Below are 22,303 nucleotides of genomic sequence, written 5' to 3'. Positions count from 1 at the left end.
TATGCTGTTTTGTATCCTGCTTAGACTTTTGATAATCTGGAATATAAATATTGTAAATAAATACATTAAAAAATGTTAATTAATCAACCTGCCTAGAAAACTGTGAAGGTGCAGTATAAAAATTTTAAATTAATAAAACAAATAAATAGTAGGGGTGTGGAACCATTTCAAATGACTGTCGTTTGATGTTAAGGGGCATATTTACATGTGCTATGCAATTCTTCCTGATGGTACATATACGCATACCGGTTCTCAAACGTGTGGATCATTGGGCAAAAGTGTGCCTATATGCAAATAGAAAGTCTTCTTAAGAAAAGTGCGCCCACTCTACATTTGCTTCCACCCAAAATACCAAAGAAACCTGAAAACATTAGGGTACCCAACCCTAGTGAATACATTGACATCCTGTTTGTCTGTTTAGATTGTAAGCTCTATCGAGCAGGGACTGTCTTCTTTGTGACTCTGTATAGTGCTGTGTGCAACTGGTAGCGCTATAGAAATAATTCCCCGAAAATAAGCCCTAGTCGCTGGTGGCAGCAGCGCTCCCCTCGCGACCCATCTGAACCCGGACTGCGAGACTGAAATACAATACCTTTAAACCACATCACTGCTTTCTCACGCCCGGGTGTTCCTCTGCTGTGTTGCTGATGGCCTGATTGTCCTGTACTCTGTTCTGCCCTCCAACCCAGCCAGCAAATTAACCATTCCCCTTATCCATGTCTGTCTTATGTGTTTAGAGTATAAGCTCTTTGGAGCAGGGACTCTGTACAGCGCTACGAGCGTCTGGTAGCACTATAGAAGTCATTAACTCACCCTGAGCTAAGTCCCTAATAACAAAATACCTCTTGTATCTCAATGTAACTCACCTTGAGCTACTGATGAAAGAGTAAGTTTGATCAACTAAATAAAATGAAATAAATATTATTCCTTTGAAGCAGATACTTATGCAAAGAAACAGAAGTCTAATCATCTGCTCCCTGTGCTTTATTTAAACAAACAGCTCCTTGGGGCATATCACAGGTGTTTATTTTGATACTCTGCTACTAACATGCCAGGCAAAATGCAGAAAGCTGCTTTGCACACTTTGTCACTCAAGAACAGAGTGCAGGAGCACATTTAGGATGGAAAAGATGGAGGGACTGGCTATGAGACAGGGAGAGGGGACGAGCTTGGGAGACAACAGGGATGAAAGGGGGTTGGAGGAGGGAAGAGAATGGAATGAGGAAGGAGGGCTGCAGAATGGAAGGAGGAATGGGCTGAGGATAGATAGGAGGGGTGGAGGGTGAGATGGAAGGCATTGTCACAGAGGGGTGGGAATTTAGGAAGGGCTGAGGGAGGAGGAGACAGGAATCGAATGAATGGGAAATGATTGGCTAGAGAGGAAAGGAGAGAGAGAGAGAGAGAAGGTGGATGTAAAAGGAATGAAAGGGAGGGAGGGAGGGAGGGATGGTTAGGGGGCGGATACTAGTTACTGGATGGATAGGTTAGCATGGCCCGAGGCATTGGGAGCAGGACAGATGGAGGGGAATGAGTGGATTTGGGAAGGGAGGGGGTGGTCCCAGAGCCAGATCACTGCAACGTGGCCGCGGAGCCCCGCCCTCTTTGCGACCAATAGGGGAAGCAGCCACCCCCGACCCCTCGATCTGGACCACCGAGTCCTGCAGAGGAGAATGCTCTTGCGGGTCGTGCTGTGTTCGCTGCTGCTCGGGGCCGGAACCGCCTTGGCCAAACCCACTGGCCGCAAAGAGCGAGTCCGAGCCGAGCCCAAACTTCACGACGACCAGGGCAGCTTCCAGTACGACCACGAAGCCTTTCTGGGACAGGAAGAGGCCAAGAGCTTCGATCAGCTGACGCCCGAGGAGAGTCGAGACAGGCTGGGGTAAGAGCGGGGGTTCTGTCCCTGGCCCCGAGAGCTGACGCTTGGCAGACTTTGCTTTTAAGGTGCCAGATTCTACCCTCTGAAATCATTCCTGCAGGTTTGTCCGGAATCCAGGAATGAGCCTGGAGTCCATTGTGGAAGGTGGAGATGCCAGCTGGCTGCTGGTGACCCCAGGAAATGCTGTTTCCCTAATGTCTGCACCAGAGTTGCTTAACATGTAACTGAGAGGGTGCCCTGCAAGCAGGGCAGGATTAATTCGTCGAGGGCCCCTAGGCACACAAGTACACTGGGCCCCCTGCCCCACCATGCGCCCGAGCACCGCTTGCACAATTACCCACGTTGCTTGCTTGTCCTACTTTCCGTCGATGAGGGGGGGGGGCCCATCGCTGTTTAGAAAAAATAATATTGATGCCCTCCTTCATCGGGCCCTAGGCACATGCCTACTTGGCCTATTGGTTAATCCTGCCCGGCCTGCGAGTGGACACAGCAGCTCACAGAATCCTGCCAGTTCCTTGCATCACTGCCACATGCCAGATATTGGCTTTGCATATATTTTGGTGCACAAACACGAATAATCTATAATGGCGTAGGCTAGCCCTGAAGCCATTATAGAATTACCCTATAGTATCAGGCTGAAAATGCATCTTGCCACCAAGGAGAGAAAAACCGCAAGGATCTGCCAGGAATATCAAACCTAAATCAGAAACGCAAGTGTATCGCTATCGATAAGTTATACATTGAGTTTAGGCTGCCAGAAAGCTGTTTAAATTGCACTATGACAGTCATCAGGCAGCACCTATATGCAATGATTCTGTACTTTCCTCCTCTGAAGTTCTGTTATTCATTCTCTTTTCCTCTATGCAATGCTTTTTCCTGACCTCCAAATTGCTAACAAAAACCCTGGGAATAGAACAGAAAATGGCATCAATTGTTGGCTTGGCTTCAGGGGTGCATCAGTTCTTGCTCCTTCCTCATCCTGGCAGATGAGAAGACAGTTCATTTCTGCTCGATAACAGAATCTCTTATGTGTATTTAGATTATAATCCATGTCTTCGGTGTTGCAGGAAAATTGTGGACAGAATAGATGAGGACAAAGATGGAGTTGTCACCATGGAAGAATTAAAAACCTGGGTCAAACGAGTTCAGACACGATACATCTATGAAAATGTGGCTAAAGTCTGGAAAGACTATGACCTAAATGAAGATGATCAAATTTCCTGGACAGAATACAAGGAATCCACATATGGGCATTATTTGGGTGAGTTGACATTTTGCACCTTGGCAGTGTTAGAATCAAGGACTGATGGTGGCAACTGATCTTTGCACAGAACCAGCCAGCAGCATCCCAAAAATGTTTTCAGAGGAGGGGAGGTGCAGACAGCTGTTCTCCCCCCACCCCCCAAAAAATAGTAGAGCCATTCCTGTTATCCTTTTGCTGCTCCAGAAGTCTTATTTATTTATCACATTTGGTTTTGGTTCTATCAATTTGTTTCTAGGCAGATTACAAACTTAATGTACACATCAAAAGACAATACTGTACATTCTCATTTGCATCATAAAATTAAAATAACATCTTCACCCATCTACATGATGCTGGCATTTATAAACGCTTCCATCTTGTTCATGTCCCATACAGAAACATGACGGCAGATAAAGGTCAAATGGCCCATCCAGTCTTTCCAATCTTACCATCCACTATTTCTGCCTCTCCCTATAGGCTAAGGCTCTTAACCCTTGTATTGTAAGGTCATAGAACTTTATGGTTATAGAAACATAACGGCAGATAAAGGCCAAATGGCCCATCCAGTCTGCCCATCCGCAGCATCCACTATCTCCTCTCCCTATTGGCTAAGGCTCTTAACATTTGCATCTCCTCTTCCTATAGGCTAAGGCTCTTTACACCTGCATTGTGAGGTCATAGAGCTTTAGGATTATAGAAACATTGTCCTTTGGGATCTGGGTGACCTTTGGGAGGAGGAATGCTGGCATCTGGCCTTACTCCCGGTGAGCATTTATATGTTGGAGATACAGCGTTCCCTCCTGAGGAAGCTTGATGTTAGCGAAACTCGAGTCGAGGGGTCAGCTCGATATCTGGTGCTGGGGATTTAACAATCCCAGTTTTATAAGCAGAGGCACGCCGTCATTGAGAGCAGTACACCAACAAGAAACTGATGCTGATAAGTAATTAAAAGTAGTTGAGTAATGCTTAAAATTTTAGCTATGTAGAACTCTCTTGATGGAATGGTGAGGTGCTTTGATGGTCCCTTTTAATTGAGCACGAAGGTGGTGCTCTGAGCAATTCACTTGAAATATTCTATTATGTTTATAGGGGCTGATTAATATAACAATTAAGGAAGATATCCTGTGTAATATAAGGAGTGTTATAAAACGCAGAGATTTATTTCTAAAGTGAACTACCTGTAATTGTACAAGTTTATAGAAACATGATGGCAGATGGAAGCCAAATGGCCCATTCGCAGTATCCATTACCTCCTCCTCCTCTCCCTAAGAGATCCCACGTGCCCCTCCCACACATTCTTGACAATTAAATGCATCCTTAAATAAGAATGTTTTAAGTAAAATTTTAAAATCTCCTCCTAGAGGGTAATTTGCCGCTTGCAGAACTGTTTCAGAATTGTCTGTCACCGAGTATTAGATACCAGGCTGTGCATTTAGTGGTGCCATAAGTAGCTCTCATGGTTGTATTAATTTTCATGCTGCACTGAGGACAATTAATTAGATGCAGCAGAGAGACCAAAAATCCTTAAAGATAAGAATCATTTGTTTCTAAAAATTCTGTTTTGTGAAGAAGGAGCAGGTTTTCTTTTCCTTAATGTCATGTGTCACCTGCAAGGTTTCGATTTCAGATCCTCCCCCAGCTTTGTCCTCTCTTTCCAGCTAACCCGACAGAATTCCAAGATGCCACTGATCAGTTCAGTCTTAAGAAAATGCTGCCCCGTGATGAAAGAAGATTTAAAAAAGCTGACCTGGATGGGGACCATGCTGCAAACAGAGACGAGTTCACATCTTTCCTTCACCCAGAGGAATTTGAACACATGAAGGAGATCGTTGTATTGGTATGACATCATAAGCTTCCTTTTTGTTCAACCTCCTGATCTCTAAAGACGTGTCATGTCGTTGTTTAATTGTAGGATGAACAATACTGAAGGTTTTCATGGATATCTTTTGCAGGACATACCAGATGCTACTTCTTGTTGCTGCCTGTATTAGTCTTTACAGGTGACGAAAGGATTAGCCTTACCGGGTCACACCAAATGTCCATCAAGCCCAGTAGCCCATTCTCACGGTGGCCAAAACCCAAAGAGTAGCGAGATTCCGGAACCCCAAAGAGTATCAAGGTTCCATGCAGAATCTCAAAGAAGAGCAAGATTCCGGAACCCCAAAAAGTAGCAACATTCCAGGCAGAATCTCAAAGAAGAGCAAGATTCCAGAACCCCAAAGAGTAGCAACATTGCAGGCAGAATCTCAAAAGAAGAGCAAGATTCTGGAACCCCAAAGAGTAGCAACATTCCATGCAGAATCTCAAAGAAGAGCAAGATTCCGGAACCCCAAAGAGTAACAACATTCCATGCAGAATCTCAAAGAAGAGCAAGATTCCAGAACCCCAAAGAGTAGCAACATTCCAGAATCCCAAAGAGTAACCAAAGATTCTAGAACCTCAAAGAGTAGCAACATTCCATGCAGAATCTCAAAGAAGAGCAAGATTCCGGAACCCCAAAGAGTATCAACATTCCAGGCAGAATCTCAAAAGAAGAGAAAGATTACGGAACCCCAAAGAGTAGCAACATTCCGGAACCCCAAAGAGTATCAAGGTTCCATGCAGAATCTCAAAGAAGAGCAAGATTCTGGAACCCCAAAGGGTAGCAACATTGCAGAATCCCAAAGAGTAACCAAAGGTTCTAGAACCCCAAAGAGTATCAAGATTCCATGCAGAATCTCAAAGAAGAGCAAGATTCCGGAACCCCAAAGAGTAGCAACATTCCATGCTACCGATCCAGGGCAAGCAGTGGCTTCCCCCATGTCTTTCTCAATAACAGTGCATGTTCACCTGGAACATACACTTTATGATGGAAGCTTTTAAGAACCTCCAAAACTGTTCACAAGCATTTCATAATAATCAAATACGAGTCATCATAGTGTTTGAAGTTCTTTGAATTAGATGTCACATGTGCTTGAAGTCTTCCACATTTGGGGCTCCTTTTACGAAGGCGCGTTAGGCCTTAACACGTGGAATAGCGTGCGCTAGCCACTACCGCCTCCTCTTGAGCAGCTTAAAACACTAGCGCACCTTCGTAAAAGGAGCCCTTGGTGCTGATACAGACCTCCATATCCATTTCCAAATGGCAAATTAAATTTGATATGGACAAGTGCAAAGTAAAGCAGATAGACAGGAATGACCTAAATTATAGCTACATGATGCTGGGTTCCACATTATCCCCCTCCTTCACAAAGCCACACTAGTGTTTGTAGTTCTGAGGCTCATAGAAATTCTATGTCTCATCACTCAGGAAAGGATTTGGGTGTGCAGCGTTGGCTAAGAAAAACCCAGAATGTAAGGAATAGAAGGGGGAATATCTTAATGCCTTTGTATCGCTCTATGGTGAGACCGTGCCTTGAATATTGTGTGCAATTCTGGTCAAAAGGCAAAAAAAGTGGAACTGATGATCTTGTAATATAATTTATTCATAAATGGTGTAGAGGTATACAAACTAAAATTTACAGTAGCAAAAAATGTATAACAAATGTGGCATAGACTGAACACGGGCCATTTTTCGGATTTGGGGGTTCTGTTTGGCCATGTTCATATCAATGAAGTGAAATACTGCAAATCATTTATTTTCTAGGAAACCTTGGAGGATGTTGATAAGAATGGAGATGGGTTTGTGGATCAAGATGAATATATTGGTCAGTGGTAATTTATTTCATCTTTAAAAAGTCAGTGGGAGGTTTATTGTAAGGCCAGACAGTGGATTACAAACATTTCCATACTCAATATTTTTTATATATGATTCTACCAAAGGCATACAAGGAGGAATACAGTAAAATGCTGAATAATAAATATAAAATACATATGAACTAATGCAACAAACATCAGTTAATGAAATCTATCTGAGGTTTTTGGTATCCTTAGTTTGTCTATTGGGAGAATTTGCTATACTGCTTGTCATAGTATAATACCAAGAACTCAGAAAAACCATTTGAAAGGAAAAGTGAAAAGCTCGTATCAAAACTACATTAAGTGAAAATTGAAATTCAACCCAAAACCCTGTTGAGTTTTGTGCAAATACCGTCTCTTTCCATTTAAGGATCCTTTGTATCTACCTGAAACATTTTTTAACTCTGTCACTGTTTGTCTATGTGAAAAAGTATTTCCTGACATTACTCCTAAATCTACCACCTCATATTATGTCCTCTAGTTTTACTGCTTCTACGTCTCTGGAAAAGATTTGTTTGTAGATGAATACCATTCAAATATTTAAATGTCAAATCTCCTCTATCCCTTCTTTCTTCTAGGGTAAACATATTCAGGTATCCCGATATCATTCTCTTTGTCTTTGTCTTACATCCTTTAGTCCAGAACTGAACACAGTATTCCAAGTGGGACTCCACCGACCACTTGTACAGGGGCATTAATACCTCACCTTTTTGGCTGGCAACGTTTCTCTCTATGCAGCCCAGCATCCTTCTGGCAATGGCCACCACTTTGTCACACGTCACAGCCTTGAGATCCTCTGACACTCTCACACCAAGATCCCTCTCCTAGTCTGGGCATATCAGCTTCTCACCACCTAGTGTATACAGCTCATTTGGATTTTTACTCCCATGACACATTTTTCCTTCTAATCCTTCAGAAATATTGCTCATAAATATATTGAACAGGACGGGTTCCAGGACATGCCACTCTCACTTTTCTTTCCTTCGATCAAATTCCGTTTAGCACCACTCTCTCATCTAGGTCAAATGTTGCCGCCGGGTTTATTTACCTAACCGTAGCTGGAATACCCCTGTCCAGATTCATCCTGAATGAAGTCAACAAAACTTGTTTCCATATGAAATCCTTATTGGCTGCCATCTAATATCCGACTCTGATCTAAATAACCCTTGTAATTGTAACCCTACCACAGTCTTTACCATCTTGGCAAGACATGGACTATTAGAGCATAGGCTAGGGCCCAAATTGGAACCCTTCAATAAAGGTAATAAATATATAGAAATAAAACAAAAGGAAGAAAAGATAATTGGACTAACTTAGTGCATTGTCTGATTAGCTTTTGAAAGCAACCATTTTTCTTCAATCAGAAATAAGCAAATGTTGACAAATACCAGTATATTCAGTATAAGTGAAATAGAAAAAATTCCAATGATAGTCTCAGAACAGGAGGGAGGGATGGGCAAAGTGAAAGATAAAGAGGGCTGGGTAGGTGAGAGACAGAGAGATATGGATAGGTGATAAGAAGGTGGCAAAGCAGTAAAATTTCATGGTTTGTAGTGCGATAGGAAACCAGGATTTTTCTTGAGCCCTGTCTGGTGAGTGTCAAAATATTTTATCTTTAAAAAAAAATAAATAAATAAATAAAAATCAATTTATTCAGTTATTACAACAAATAACAACTTCAGGTAATTACAAAAAAAGGTACAAAATAAAAATAACCTTAAAAGTATATATCAAGTCCACATTATTAGGGCTGATTATCTCCTGAAGGAGTCCCACAATTAAAAAGAAAATATCATAAACTTCTCATGTCAGGCAAAAATATATTTTAAATGACTCACTCATTCTCAACCTCTGCATTAGTTACAGGTCACATATCTAGTTTAGGTTTATCTTGAAGAAATATTTCTAATTGAGCTGGATCAACAAAAACATACTTGTTATTCTGATAAATCACCAAACATTTACATGGAAACTTCAGAAAAAATAAAGCTCCCACAGCCAAGACACGAATCTTAAGTTGTGTACTGTGTCTGTTTAGAGACATCTGGAAATATATGTAGCTGTTGCCCACAAAACAGTGCATTTTTATTAGCAAAATATAGTTTAAGAATAGCTTGTTTTTCTATTTCAGTACTAAACTTAACCAACAATGTTGTCCTTTTGGCTATATAGTCTTTAGATAACTCTAAGAATTGGGAAATATTTAAACTGTCAAATATTTTATCATTTTTAATGAAGGTATAATATGATATGCCCTAATTACTTGGGCATATTCGCTTCCAGTAGTAATTATTAATCAAATTTGTAAAAAAAAAGCAGAAATTATGAAGGCATTGTAAGAATAGCCTTACTGGGTCAGACCAATGGTCCATCAAGCTCAGTAGCCCATTCAGGTGACTAGTACCTGGCCAAAACCCAATAATTTGTCAGGACATGGATCCAGTTGAGAGGAACCTTTTGCAAACTTCTTTAGTAATCTTCCACTAGCTCTGCATCTACTGGAGAAAAAGAAGACTAAACCCAGTCTACTGAAATCCCATTAGAGGCAACAATTACAGTCTCCATTGATGCTGTAGTAGAAGTGTTGACGAATCGATGTCTTTCATTCTCTAAATCACTTATAATTCTAGAAATCTTATCCCGAAAATAGGTCACTAAATCCTTTGGAGTGATCTCTAAATTTGTTGATATATAGAACATAAGAACTGCCATCTCCGAATCAGACCTTCATTCCATCAAGTCCGGCGATCCGCACATGCAGAGGCCCAGCCAGGTGTACATCTGGCATAATTTTAGTTACCCATATCCCTCTGCCTCTCGTAAATCCTAGAACGGTGGATTCCGCACTGGGAATATGCATGAGATCTATGTGCATGCACTGCTTTCAATGCATATTCATTGGGGAAATTCTGAAAACCCGACTGGATTGCGGCCCTCGAGGACCGACTTCGACACCTGTGGGCTAGAGGAAGCAACCCCAGGCTCTGAGCTCAGCAGCTGGTGGAGAAGGGAAGAGATGCCCTGAAGCCCTGCTCAGTTCTTCGAGGCCATTGCCAGCGTTCCATGATGTTTTTTCCCCTGGTTATACCTGAAGTCAGAAGCCCTAAATATATCCTGGTATAGAATTAGATAATTTACAAGCCATGGAAGCAAATCCATATAAAATTCAGCTCTCGTAATTTCTTATTCATGAACATCTTTATGGAAACATTTCATAATGGAAGAAACACTACTGTGAAGTTTTCAGGTCTTCTGGATTTCCCTGAGATTTGGAATTTCTGACTTGAGCCCCCTATGTTTCTTGAGACAGGGATACATTCTTCAGAAAGAGGTGTTTTCCTGAATCTGCTCCACTAAGCAGAAACTAGACTCCCACCTCCCTCGGTAGACTTGGCAGTTTCACATGAAAATCGCTTTGCAGTGGGAGGGGCCTAAGGCCCTGATTGGCTCAAAATCGCGAAGGGGAGGGGGGTCCAGGGATGTCAGGGGAAAATGTGTAGGGCTTAGCGGCTCCTATTTTATTTGGGGATCGGTGCCTGTGAGGGAGGGAGAGAGGAATCTCTTTGCCAGTTCAGCTGATCCTGGCAGGGGGAATCCCCAAAACTAGCTCAGCTGATGGGGATTCCCCTGCCACGATCAGACAAGGTATTTGGGTATGTCTGCAAAACTTGCTTTTGTGAGGTTTTCATGTGGACATTTTTATTTTTGAAAATGGGCATAAAAGATAGATGTACTAAGGATCAAAACATCTTCATAGGTCATTTTCAAAAATAAAAGATAGACCTCTGGCTGTTTTATAAATGATCTAATTATAGATCATTTTTTATATATTGGACTTATTGGCAACTGCTGAGTCTGCAGGGTTATACATCTTTTGTTTTAAAAATGGACATTTTCTCTATTAGATTTCTGGATGTTTTTTCCTCAAAATGTCCAAATTAGACTTAGTTGTTCTATCGAAAATGACCCTCCATGAATTTGTCCTAACTACCTGCAAATCCTAATCAGTAAGCATCAAAACTAGGCTTTCTCTCACTGTAATGTGTTTTCCTTTCTTAAACTTCAGAGGACCAGGTTTTATTGTGCTCAAGTCTTGACAAACACTTCAGTTGAATTACTCTGAAGTGTTCTTTTCACTTTTAAGAGCTGCATTATTCCACTTTCAGGACAGAGAATGCAGCACATTCAAGATGCTCTAGTGAAGGCTTGGAAGGTTTTAAACTATAGATAGGTCATATCTTTTATCGTTATCTGAAGCAGAATCTTTCACACTTTGAAACAATTTTGTAACGAGAACTGAAGGAATGGTAGCAAAAGCAGCAGACGGCAGGGAGCAGCAACTCCGGTCCTCGAGTGCCACAGGCAGGTCAGTTTTCAGGATGTACAAATGAGTTTGCATGAGAGAAATCTGCCTACACTATGTCCATTTTATGCAGATCTAGTCTTTTGTTTCATGAGTAAATCGAGGAAAATTATTGTTGTTTACCTGCAATTACATCTCTTTCTTTTCTAGATATAAAAAAAAAAAAAAAAAAAGATTTGAACATTTCTTAAGAAAGAACTGAATAGTTCATGGGGTATCCTAATTTTTTCACATGACTATATCTGTTCATTGTGCATATCCGGAAAACTTGAACTACTTGTGGTTCTTGAAAACCAGATTTGCCAAACAAGGCTATCATCCATGCAGACAAGCGTCAGGTCTACCAGATATGCAACCAAGTCCAGACACAAAAGAAACAGAAATAGGGAAGAATCTAAGATAACTCTGTTATCATGATCAAATTAGTTTAGTTGTTAGAAATAGTTTCTTTAAGCTACGGATGACTGGGTCATTTTCATAGGTCTTAAAACCATTGGCTCGAAATGTCCTCTTCACTCCCTTATCTTGAAACTAGATTACTGTAACTCTCTTTACCAAGGCATATCACAGAAAGAAATGAGGCTCTTACAAATAATCCAAAACACCTCAATAAAAATAATTGCAAACTCCATGTCACTCCACTCCTCAAAAAAGCTCACTGGTTACCAATTTTGAACAGAATCACTTATAAAAATAGTCCTCCAGCATTTTTGGATAAGCTTCTAATACCTCATGCGATTCCGAGGAGACTCAGATCCACAAACCAGCACCTTCTATCTATTCCTTCATTGAAAATTGTAAATACAAGGCATGTTGAAATTATTTGATTACCACTCCCCAAACATGGAATTATTTGCCACTTTACCTTAGAGAAGAAACCATACTGGAGAGATTTAAAGGCTCCCTCAAAAGCTTTCTCTATATAGACGCTTTTGAAAAATAACAAGAATAATTTGATTGATCGGTCCACTTCCCCACAATCTTTGTCACATTTAAGACTGCTCTTAATCCCTTCCCTAATGCTCTTCCCCATTTATGTGCTTTTCTAAGAAAATTGTAGTTCTTCCTTTTATCCTCCCTTTTATCCTTTCTGGCGTTTATATGTTTCAAGATGCCTATTTTTACATTGCAAATCACTTAGAAATTTCTTATAAGTGTTTTTATCAAATTTTAATTAAACTTGAAACTTGATAATCACAAAAACAATAGCTCCCCTAGATGTAGGGGACAATTCTCCAACCACAATTCATGATTCAGAGCTCAAACTACAATTTAAATAAAAAAATGTTTTGGGTAGAAGTGGAGATGTCGGTGATTGTTAAGTGCCAGCAGGCATTAATATTGAGACAAATATGAGTCTCAGTGGACTCGATTGTCACGACAGATCCCTGAAGAAGCCCTCGTCGGATGCATTCACTTAGTCTGGAGCTACGTTTGGTGCTTGTGCTCGTGAATCAGCACTTTTTCACATGGGACACTCTTCTCCTTTTTTCCTTTGTTTTCAATGGGGTATTTTTCATTGTTGATGTGATGTGTGAATTGTTAGTCATATTTGACCCAATATTACAGTGGTGTTTGCTGTGCACTTATAATCATCTGTTTTCTACAAAAAAAATTTCTTTATGTTGCGGTTTTAGCTCTGAATCGTGACCAGCGGCTGGAGAACCATTTCCCTAGCAATGTTCTACAGCTCAGCCTTTCTGTGAATATAATAACATTTTGGATAGCTCATGTTCAAGCCTGGACCCAATACCCAATTTCTCACTAAGGGGCCCATAGGAATTGAGTGGGCTTCGGTGCATTTACTGCGCCAACATCGCTACTGTGACTTTATAAAAGGGGCCCTAAATGCGCAAGTTTTACTGCTTCATGGCAGTCTCATAAGAACCTAAGAATAGCCCTACTGGGTCAGACCAATGGTCCATCCAGCCCAGTAGCCCGTTCTCACAGTGGCCAATCCAGGTCACTAGTACCTGGCCAAAAAAAACCCCAAAGCATTTTTCTAGGACACATATATTTACTTGAAATTTATATTACCAGTTGCTATTAAAATTGCACAGAAAGAATAATGGTCTGTTTTCTGATTGTGGTCATTACACCTTTGGCCTCGTACTTCCCACCTCAGCTCGCTGTGTTGTGCTGTGTACCGCTGCGTAAATATCATATCTACATCTGTGCCAGAACTGCTGCTCCCTGTACTTCATATCGGCTCATTTGAAAGCATACGAGCATACCTAGAATAGATTCATAATTGAGTTCTATTGTATGTGATGACGTGAAGCATTAAGAAATGGTTTTATAAGCGATGCAGGATCTTTAATCGCCTTTTGGCAAACACAATATGTGTCTTTGGTCCAACTTGTGTCACAGGAGGTGTTTATCAGTGTTCCTGCTGTCAGCGCCACAGAGGTGAAGTGGAAGTGTGTGCGCGTGTATGTGAGAAATGCTCTGCTGCAGACGGCATGCTACCCACGCTGTATTTCCCTTATAATGACAGGTTCTTGTGGCTTTAGTAACGTTGAGATGAAAAGTAATTTGATTTAGGGGTTGATCTTGAATGTTCTTTGCACAGCAGTAAGAAAAAAAAAAAGATATTGCGGCTTTGGAAGATATGTAGTGCTTGAGTTGTTTTTTTTAGGGGGGGGGGAGTCGAAAAGGAGCCCAGATAGCAGATTCACGCGAATCCTTCGGCTGCCTTTAGATCACAGCTAGGAGCAATACCAGTGCATTGACAGAGCTTTTCTGGTCATTAGTCTCAGGAGCTGAATGCTTTCAATGTATGACTAAAATAATCGAGACGTATAATTACAAGGTGGTTGTCAGCATTTGTTACTGTGGGACGGGCGCTTCTGCTTCTTCTATCCAGAGCAGAATAGAGGGTTGAACTGTTGAATACATTACATTGACAAGTATGATAAAATCAAATTGACAGAACATGCCATCTTATTAAAATAAACAATGCAATGGTTTGGATTAAATTAAATTCATGCTTGAAAAATGGATTTGCTTACTGAGCTTTTGCCCTAACAGGTGGTAAAAGTACTTCAATTAGAATATATAGTTGTTTTGCGCAATTTACAGAGCAATGTACATTTAGGGGCTGATTCTGAAAGCAGAACGTGCCGCGTGTCAATCACGGACAGGCACTGCTTCCAGAAATATAGACCAGGGTTTTACAGCCTACATTTCCAGCACCAATCGTGGCCAGCGGTGCCACCCTCTAAACATGCCCACTTCTGCTCTTCATTTTCACTAGGCTCCCAGGCACTGGTCCTGGAGGCTGCCTAGCTGCACCTAATTCTTTGAAAATGAGTTTTTAACGGCACAACCAATTATTATGCCACTTAAAACCAATTAGAACACTTAAGTTAGGTGCTAATAGGCGCAATTTGGGTGCCTAACGTTCGGCAAAATTTTCTGAGAATCCTGCTCTTAATGTTGTAGGGCAGATTGCATAGTAACTTAGTAAATGACGGCAGATAAAGACCTGAACGGTTCATCCAGTCTGCCCAATAGTCATGCTTGATTAAATTGTCTTTTCTTTAATATTTCTGGGCAATGGACCATAGAAGTCTTTCGGTTCCCACTGCTGGAGTTGCCAATGAAGCCCACTCCAGCCTATCCTAAAACAAACCACAGACCGTGGAAGATTGCTCAGTACTGGCCTTGGTTTGTTTTCTACTTAGAGATCCTCTGTGTTCATCCCACGCTTTTTTGAATTCCGCCAATGTTTTCATCTCCACCACCTCCCTCGGGAAGGCATTCCAGGCATCCACCACCCTCTCAATGAAAAGAATTTGCTAACATTACTCCTAAGATTGCCACCCCGCAACCTCAGTTCATGCCCTCTACTTTTCCCATTTTCCTTTCTCTGGAGAAGATTTGTTTTATATTAATACTTTTCAAGTATTTAAACATTTGTATCATATTTTGCCTTGATCCTTCTTTTCTCAAGAGTACACATATTCAGGACTTCCAATCACTTCTTGTATGTATTTGGGCGCAAGCCCCATATCATTCTAATCACTTTTCTCTGGACTTTTTCAAGTCCCTTTACATCCTTAGCCAGAAACGGCCTCCAAAATTGAACACAGTACTCCAGGTGAGGCCTCACCAATGACCTGTACAGGAACATCAACACCCCCTTCCTTCTGCTGGTTATGCCATCCTTCTGGCTACATCCACCACCTTGTCACACTGTTTCGTCACCTTCAAATCCTCAGACACTATCACCCCAAGGTCTCTCTCCTCACTCGTGCATATCAGCTTCTCACCTCCCAGTACATACATCTCCCTCGGATTTCTACTCCCCAGATGCATCCCTCTGCATTGAGTTTTAGTTGCCAAACATTAGACCATTCTTCTAACTTTTTCAGATTCTTTTTCGTGTTTTCCACTCCCTCCAGGGTGTTCACTCTGTTACAAATCTTGGTATCATCTGCAAAAAGACAAATCCTTCAGCAATGTTGCTCACAAATATATTGGCCCCAACACTGTCCACTACTCACCTTCCCTTCTGAGCAAATATCTGTATATCAACCAGTGATTATTCCATTTCACCACTTTGGGCCCTAAATTCTGCCCATCGAGTTTATTCAAGGGCCTCCTATGCGGAACCGTGTCAAAAGCTTTGCTGAAATCTAAGTAAATTACATCTAGCGCACAACTTCGATCCAATTCTTTGGTCGCCCAGTCAAAGAATTCAGTCAGATTCATTTGGAACGATTTCCCTTTAGTAAAGCCATGTTGCCTCGGATTTTGTAACCCACTGGATTATAGGAAATTCACTATCCTTTCTTTCAGCAACACTTCCATTATTTTTCCAACAACCGAAGTGGGCAGACTTGTTGGGCCGCCGGCCCTCTTCTGCCATCATACTCTGTCTTTACTGGTGGAAGTTTCCCGCTTCATCTTTGCATCCACTTTTGTGAAGTGGGACCTCATCCATTCTTTTCCAATCCTGCGGAACCTCTCCCGCCTCTAAGGAGCTATTGAACAAATCTTTAAGAAGACCCGCCAGAACCTCTCTGAGCTCCCTCAATATCCTTTCAGCTTGTACCACTATTTTTCCACTTCTCTTACATCCTCCCATCCTAATGATTGAAGTACCCTTTATTTAAACCGCTTTGAGTGTACTCCCTTTCCCTCCCATCCTATCAGCTCTTTCTTCAGGTACTCCCTCATTTTACTCAATTCCGAACCTTTAAAATCCAGGACTTTGAGTTTTGTGTGGTTACCCTCCACTTTCGCTTTTATTTAAAACCAAATCGTTTGATGATCACTACTGCCCAAGTGGGCACCAACTCGGATGCTAGAGACACGTTCCCCATTTTTGAGTACCAGATCCAGCATTGCTTCTTCCCTCATGGGTTCTGTCATCATTTGTTGAAGCATGCATTTTGAAAGTCATCCTCGATATCTCTGCTTCTTTCTTCCTAAAAAGAAAACATGGCTGAACCCTAGTGCACTACTTCTGGTGCTTGCTAACTAAAATTCACTCAGCAGAATGGTGCCTTGTTGTTTGTCTGACACCTGAGCGTCCTACAGTTCAGAGGCTGCACGGAGAATAGGTTTTATGTGTTCATACTGATTGCATTAGTGTTAATGTCACTGGCCTTTTGTACCTGCTTTGTGTGAATTAAAATCTGCTGGAAATTCATGCGCATAGATTTGAAGGTTCACTCAATGTTGGTTATTTTAGGAGCCCACCTAAAACATGACCCCTGGACTGCCTTCCCCAAATCTGGCTAAAAATACCCATGTTATGGAATCCCTGATGTAACTTTAGCCAAACTGAGGGATGGAGGAGTGGAAGAGTTAGTACAGCAGATTATGATCCTGGGGAAGTAGGTTCAATTCCCACCACCATCGCCCCAGATTGTGAGTCCATTAGGGACAGAGAAAGTACCCGCATATCATGTGTACAGCACTGCACAAGTCTAGTAGCATTCCAGAAATGATTAACAGTATTAGTAAAGCATGTTTTCCGACAGCAGGTTTATCCTAGTTGGTTGGGAACTAGGGTTTTTTTAACCCTTATGACCTTGGACAGGTCACTTAACCCTCCATTTGCTCAGGTACAAATGAAAATCGTAAGCCTTCTGGAGACAGGAAAATCCCACCTGTACCTGAAAGAAGCTTACCTTGAGGCAATTACAAGCCCACTGCAATAGACGTTGGCTAAATAAGGATCCATGACTGACAACCCTTTTACTTCTGCAGCGGATATGTTTGCACATGAAGATGGGGGACCAGAACCCGAGTGGGTCTCAAATGAACGGGAGCAGTTTTCAGATTTCCGGGATCTAAACAAGGATGGAAAAATGGATAAAGATGAAATCCAACACTGGATTCTCCCGCAGGGCTATGATCATGCACAAACTGAAGCCAAGCATCTCATATTTGAGTCCGACATAAATAAGGTACCTACCACTTTCAGTACTGGGCCAAAATGAATATCTTTCATTTGATCCTGCTCGAGATGGGTAGCCAGTGCTTTGACTTCTACAATAATTTTAGAACTCTGCTTTGCAGTTGCAGATGTCTGTTTCAAATGAATGTTCAGCTAATAAAAGAATTACTGTAATCTATTCTGTTAATGATCAGAGTATGAACCAATGGTTTCAAATGAAGTGGTGAGTGAAGGGAACACATTTTTCTCAGTAAAAAAAAAAAAGAAAGACTTTTTTTCTGAGAGAAGAGAGATGAAGTATGAAAGAAATAACCAAATCACAAGATAGACTAGAGGCTTTAGCAGAGACATGAGTATCAAAATGCAAGGTCTAAAAATGGAAAATTCTGATTTCTAGTAACCCAACTGGCTTCTGATTTTATCTAAAATGAGCCAGTCCGAGAGACTTGGTTGGAGAGTCTTGTCCCTACCCTCACTCTAGCATTGATTGTTCAACCCAAGACTGTGTTTAAGGGCACTGAGTGGGGTCAGAGAAATAATCCATACCACAGGAGCCCCTGTGGAATCAGTGGAAGTAACATTCCTTTTCCAGGTCACCTTCACTTTTCACAGTGGGCCAGAATTTTAAAAGGTCTCTTCTTTTGCAGGATGAAATATTAACTAAAGCTGAGATTCTGGAGAACTGGAGGATGTTTGTTGGGAGTCAGGCCACCAATTATGGAGAAGATCTGACAAGAAAGCATACTGAACTGTGACAGTAGCGCAGGGCCCCAGAAACTGTGAGCAAAGCCACGCCATATCGATACATAGACACTGTGCTGCCTCCAAATACCTCTTATTAAGGATGCACATTGGATGTGTTTAGCTCTGTCAAATCCTAAGACCTGTCACCTTTTTTATTGCAGGGCACTGCCAGCAGTGTAAGTTAACAAAAGGAGAGGACGCTGTCTCTTACTGACATTGTTATGAAAGAATGCAGGTTGGATTTCACCTGTTATATTACATTTCTAAAAGGATTTCACACAGTTTATATTCGTGGGTACCATTAAGGCATAGTTTTTTACTCCTGATCCCAGTTAGCAATAATAATAACATTTTATTTATAACCCGCTATACATCAAGAAGATCTGCCAGACAGAAATATATCCATCAAATAACTAGAGTTTGTTAAACAAATTTATCATATAAATAAGTCTTCACAGATCTTCTAAACATTTGATAGGAGATTGAATTCAGAAATAAACCAGCCTGATAAGATAAAGTTCTGCCCAGAAATCTTTTTGAAATGCATCCTTTTAATGTTGACTTATTTGATTTAATTTTTTTTTGTTTTATAAATTTTAGTATTGTAAACCTGGCAGATACTTGTGATGGTCAGTATACCAAATTATAACGAAACTTGGAATGAGAATAAAGAGATTCCCCTAGTAGTAACTAGGTCTTGTATAAAATAGGACCTGTGATAACTTCCCCCCTTAATGTGAAAAGATTCCGTCTCTGGTAACCAGAACTGATACTATGATGTCATAATGCCTCATTCCACCAATAAGAGCCAACATCATCTGACTTGGCTCACTTTGATTATCTATAGGAATGATGTCAATTTCTAGAGACTTTTCTTGAACTAAGGGGGAAGTTATCGAACTGATCTCATTGCATAAAACTGGATCTGTGCTAAAATAACATCCTTATAATAGCCCAAATTGATAACTATGTTTCTATGTAATATGAAGAAGTATAAAAATAAAAGGGATAAATTCTGTAACAAAGGTGCTAATATGGCCTATAACACATGTTTAGAATCATGGCATGCACGTGTTATTGACATGTTGACCTGCTTTTTTCCCCATGGACACAGAACGGAAATCCACCTTTAGCCACAAAGGCTCAAACTAGGACAATCTTTTACACATGGATCCTGTCACTGAATGAATACGTTTCTACAGTTCTCTGTTCAGAGAAAAGAGAAGCTAAACAGACCCCCAATAAATCAGTTGATTTGGTTAATTCCAGATCGATATCGGTTTATTCAACCCAGACGAATTTAATGACTGTGGACAGACCATAGATTGAACATTCTAGTAAGTCATATGTAATTGCAAACATAAAATGTGAATTTCCATCTGAAGAGCCAGATAAGGTAAGTGTTAGTGATAGAAGTGAGCCTTCCATTTTAATCGGGATGACAGACGGCCCAGGCCTGGGAAAGTCATTGAGCGGCACTCGAAAACTGTCTGTATGCAATGTGTGGCTTTCATTATATTCAACTTTTATTGTTTAGAAATATTGGGAATTCTTATTATATGACCCTCCTAAATGGGCAAATGTCTTACATTATTATTCTTGATATTGCCCATGTGTTTGTGGGCTGGGTTAGGGGAGGAATGAAGTCAGGGGATAATTCTATAACTGGGGGCCATTGATGCAGCACAGAGATGGGCATCTGGACCCCAAACAAATATGGGGCTGCCTAAAATTACACCAGCCATAGATCTGACATAACAGTAGACACCTGAATGTAACAAGAGTTTGTGTAACTTAAAGTGGCTGCCCCTAACCATTCACCCTTCACGGAATAGCGCTTAGTCACTCTTCTGCCACTTCCCTGCAGAAGTACGGACGCTCTGGACATTCACACTTAAATGTGGGCTCCCGTTGCAGATCTGGCCTAAACGTGGTGAAATTAAGTTGCTAAAGGGGAGAGTACATAAGAACATAAGAAGCGCCATCTCCGGATCAGACCTTCGGTCCATCAAGTCCGGCGATCCGCACATGCGGAGGCCCTGCCAGGTATACACCTGGCTTATTTTATAGCCAACCATATCTTTATATGCCTCTCTCAAGGAGATATGCATCTAGTTTGCTTTTGAAGCCTAGGACTGTCGATTCCGCAATAATCTCCCCTGGGAGAGTATTCCAGATGTCAACCACTCTCTGTGTGAAGCAGAACTTCCTGATATTAGTCCTGAACTTGCCCCCCCTTAGCTTCATTTCATGTCCTCTTGTCCGTGTCAAATTGGACAATGTAAATAGTTTTTTCTGCTCTATTTTGTCGATTCCTTTCAGTATTTTGAAGGTTTCGATCATATCCCCACGCAGTCTCCTTTTCTCAAGGGAGAACAATCCCAGTGTTTTAAGTCGATCCTCATATACCAGTTTCTCCATACCCTTCACTAGTTTGGTTGCTCGTCTCTGCACCCTCTCCAGCAGTTTTATATCCTTCTTTAGGTAGGGAGACCAATGTTGGACGCAGTATTCCAAGTGTGGTCTGACCATTGCCCTATAAAGCGGCATTATAACTTTCTCCGATCTACTCGAGATTCCTTTCTTTATCATGCCCAACATTCTATTTGCCTTATTTGCCGCTGCCGCGCATTGTGCCGACAGCTTCAGGGTCCTATCTATCAGTACACCCAGATCCCTTTCCTGTTCACTTTTTCCCAGAGTTGCACCTGACATTCTGTACTCGTATTCCTTATTTTTACTGCCTAAATGCATTACCTTGCATTTCTCCACGTTGAACTTCATCTGCCATTTCTCCGCCCATGTTTCTAACCGACACAAATCGCTCTGGAGTTCCTCACTGTCCTCCTGCGATCTGATTGCCCGGCAGAGTTTTGTGTCGTCTGCAAACTTGATGATCTCACTGGATGTTCCGTTTTCCAGGTCATTGATATAAATATTAAAAAGGATCGGCCCAAGTACCGAGCCCTGGGGTACACCACTAGTCACTTTCTCCCAGTCGGAGAACTTCCCATTTATTCGGCTGGCAATAGTCTGTGTATTTTGGCCATTGCCGGCGCGAAGCCTCAATATCAAAGCCAGGCCACGTCCAATACTTGGCATTCAGCCGCTTAAGTAAACCAGACAAAGATAGACTGAGTTTTATGAGGTCCAGTTTGGCTGGTTAAGCTAGGCCAGGGGTAGGCAATTCCAGTCCTCAAGAGTCGCAGGTAGGTCAGGTTTTCAGCATATCCACAATAGATTTGCATCTCAAGGAAGGTAGTGCATGCAAATCCATCTCATACATATTCATTGTGGCTATCCTGAAAACCTGACTTGCCTGTGCTCTTGAGGACCGGAATTGTCTACCCCTGCTCTAGACCAGTGGTTCTTAAACCTCTCCTGGGGGATCTCCAGCCAGTTGGGTTTTCAAGATATCCCTAATGAATATGCATGAGTCAGATTTGCCTATATAGTAGGTAGAAGGCATGCAAATTTCTCTCATGCATATTCATTAGGAATATCTTGAAAACCCAACGGCTGGGGGGTCTCCCAGGACAGATTTAAGAACCACTGGTCTAGGCGGTAAAGTGCTGCAAATTGTACTTAAATGGATATGTGTACCCGTCCCACAGAATAGCCAGCTACGGCTCTAGCGGTCAGAGCTGACAGAAACACTACCTTGGCTAAGGGCTCTGAATGCCAGCAGATTTAACTAGCCAGAAGCCTCTCGTGACTGGTTTAATCGCTGTGAATATTGACCCATAATTACACATTTAGTTTATTCAACAGAGAGTTCCTGCCCTTATCTGTATATTGGACAACTGCATTCATATGGAGTCATTGAAACGCTGGAGTCCACGTTGACTTAAGCCTGTGACCGTATTATCCAATCAGGGTGCGCTAATCATAAAGCGCAAGCCTGGACAGCACAAGAACACCCACTCTCCACCCATGAAGCTCCCCCTC

The 22,303-nt window shown here is 41.6% G+C and overlaps 1 protein-coding gene across 1 annotated transcript; it reads left to right on the top strand.

The window, feature by feature from the left end:
* Positions 1-1,493: 1,493 nt before the first annotated feature.
* Positions 1,494-19,384, top strand: RCN1 (reticulocalbin 1). The gene is made up of 6 exons (XM_033928643.1): positions 1,494-1,879; positions 2,944-3,137; positions 4,778-4,956; positions 6,745-6,805; positions 17,422-17,621; positions 18,259-19,384. The coding sequence occupies exons 1-6, from the start codon at positions 1,518-1,520 to the stop codon at positions 18,364-18,366; spliced, it is 1,104 nt and encodes a 367-aa protein (XP_033784534.1). The 5' UTR covers positions 1,494-1,517; the 3' UTR covers positions 18,367-19,384.
* Positions 19,385-22,303: the final 2,919 nt, after the last annotated feature.

Source organism: Geotrypetes seraphini, chromosome 19, assembly GCF_902459505.1.
Source record: "Geotrypetes seraphini chromosome 19, aGeoSer1.1, whole genome shotgun sequence".
NCBI lineage: Eukaryota > Metazoa > Chordata > Amphibia > Gymnophiona > Dermophiidae > Geotrypetes > Geotrypetes seraphini.
This window is presented reverse-complemented; position numbering and strand designations above follow the sequence as displayed.

What these genes read in the sequence shown, in the direction of transcription:
- RCN1 (XM_033928643.1), top strand. Translation starts at nt 1,518, where the DNA reads ATGGAGGGGAATGAGTGGATTTGGGAAGGGAGGGGGTGGTCCCAGAGC. An exon ending in GGATCAAGATGAATATATTG is followed by an intron (nt 6,806 to 17,421) that starts GTCAGTGGTAAT and finishes TTACTTCTGCAG; the next exon opens with CGGATATGTTTGCACATGAA. An exon ending in TTGAGTCCGACATAAATAAG is followed by an intron (nt 17,622 to 18,258) that starts GTACCTACCACT and finishes CTTCTTTTGCAG; the next exon opens with GATGAAATATTAACTAAAGC.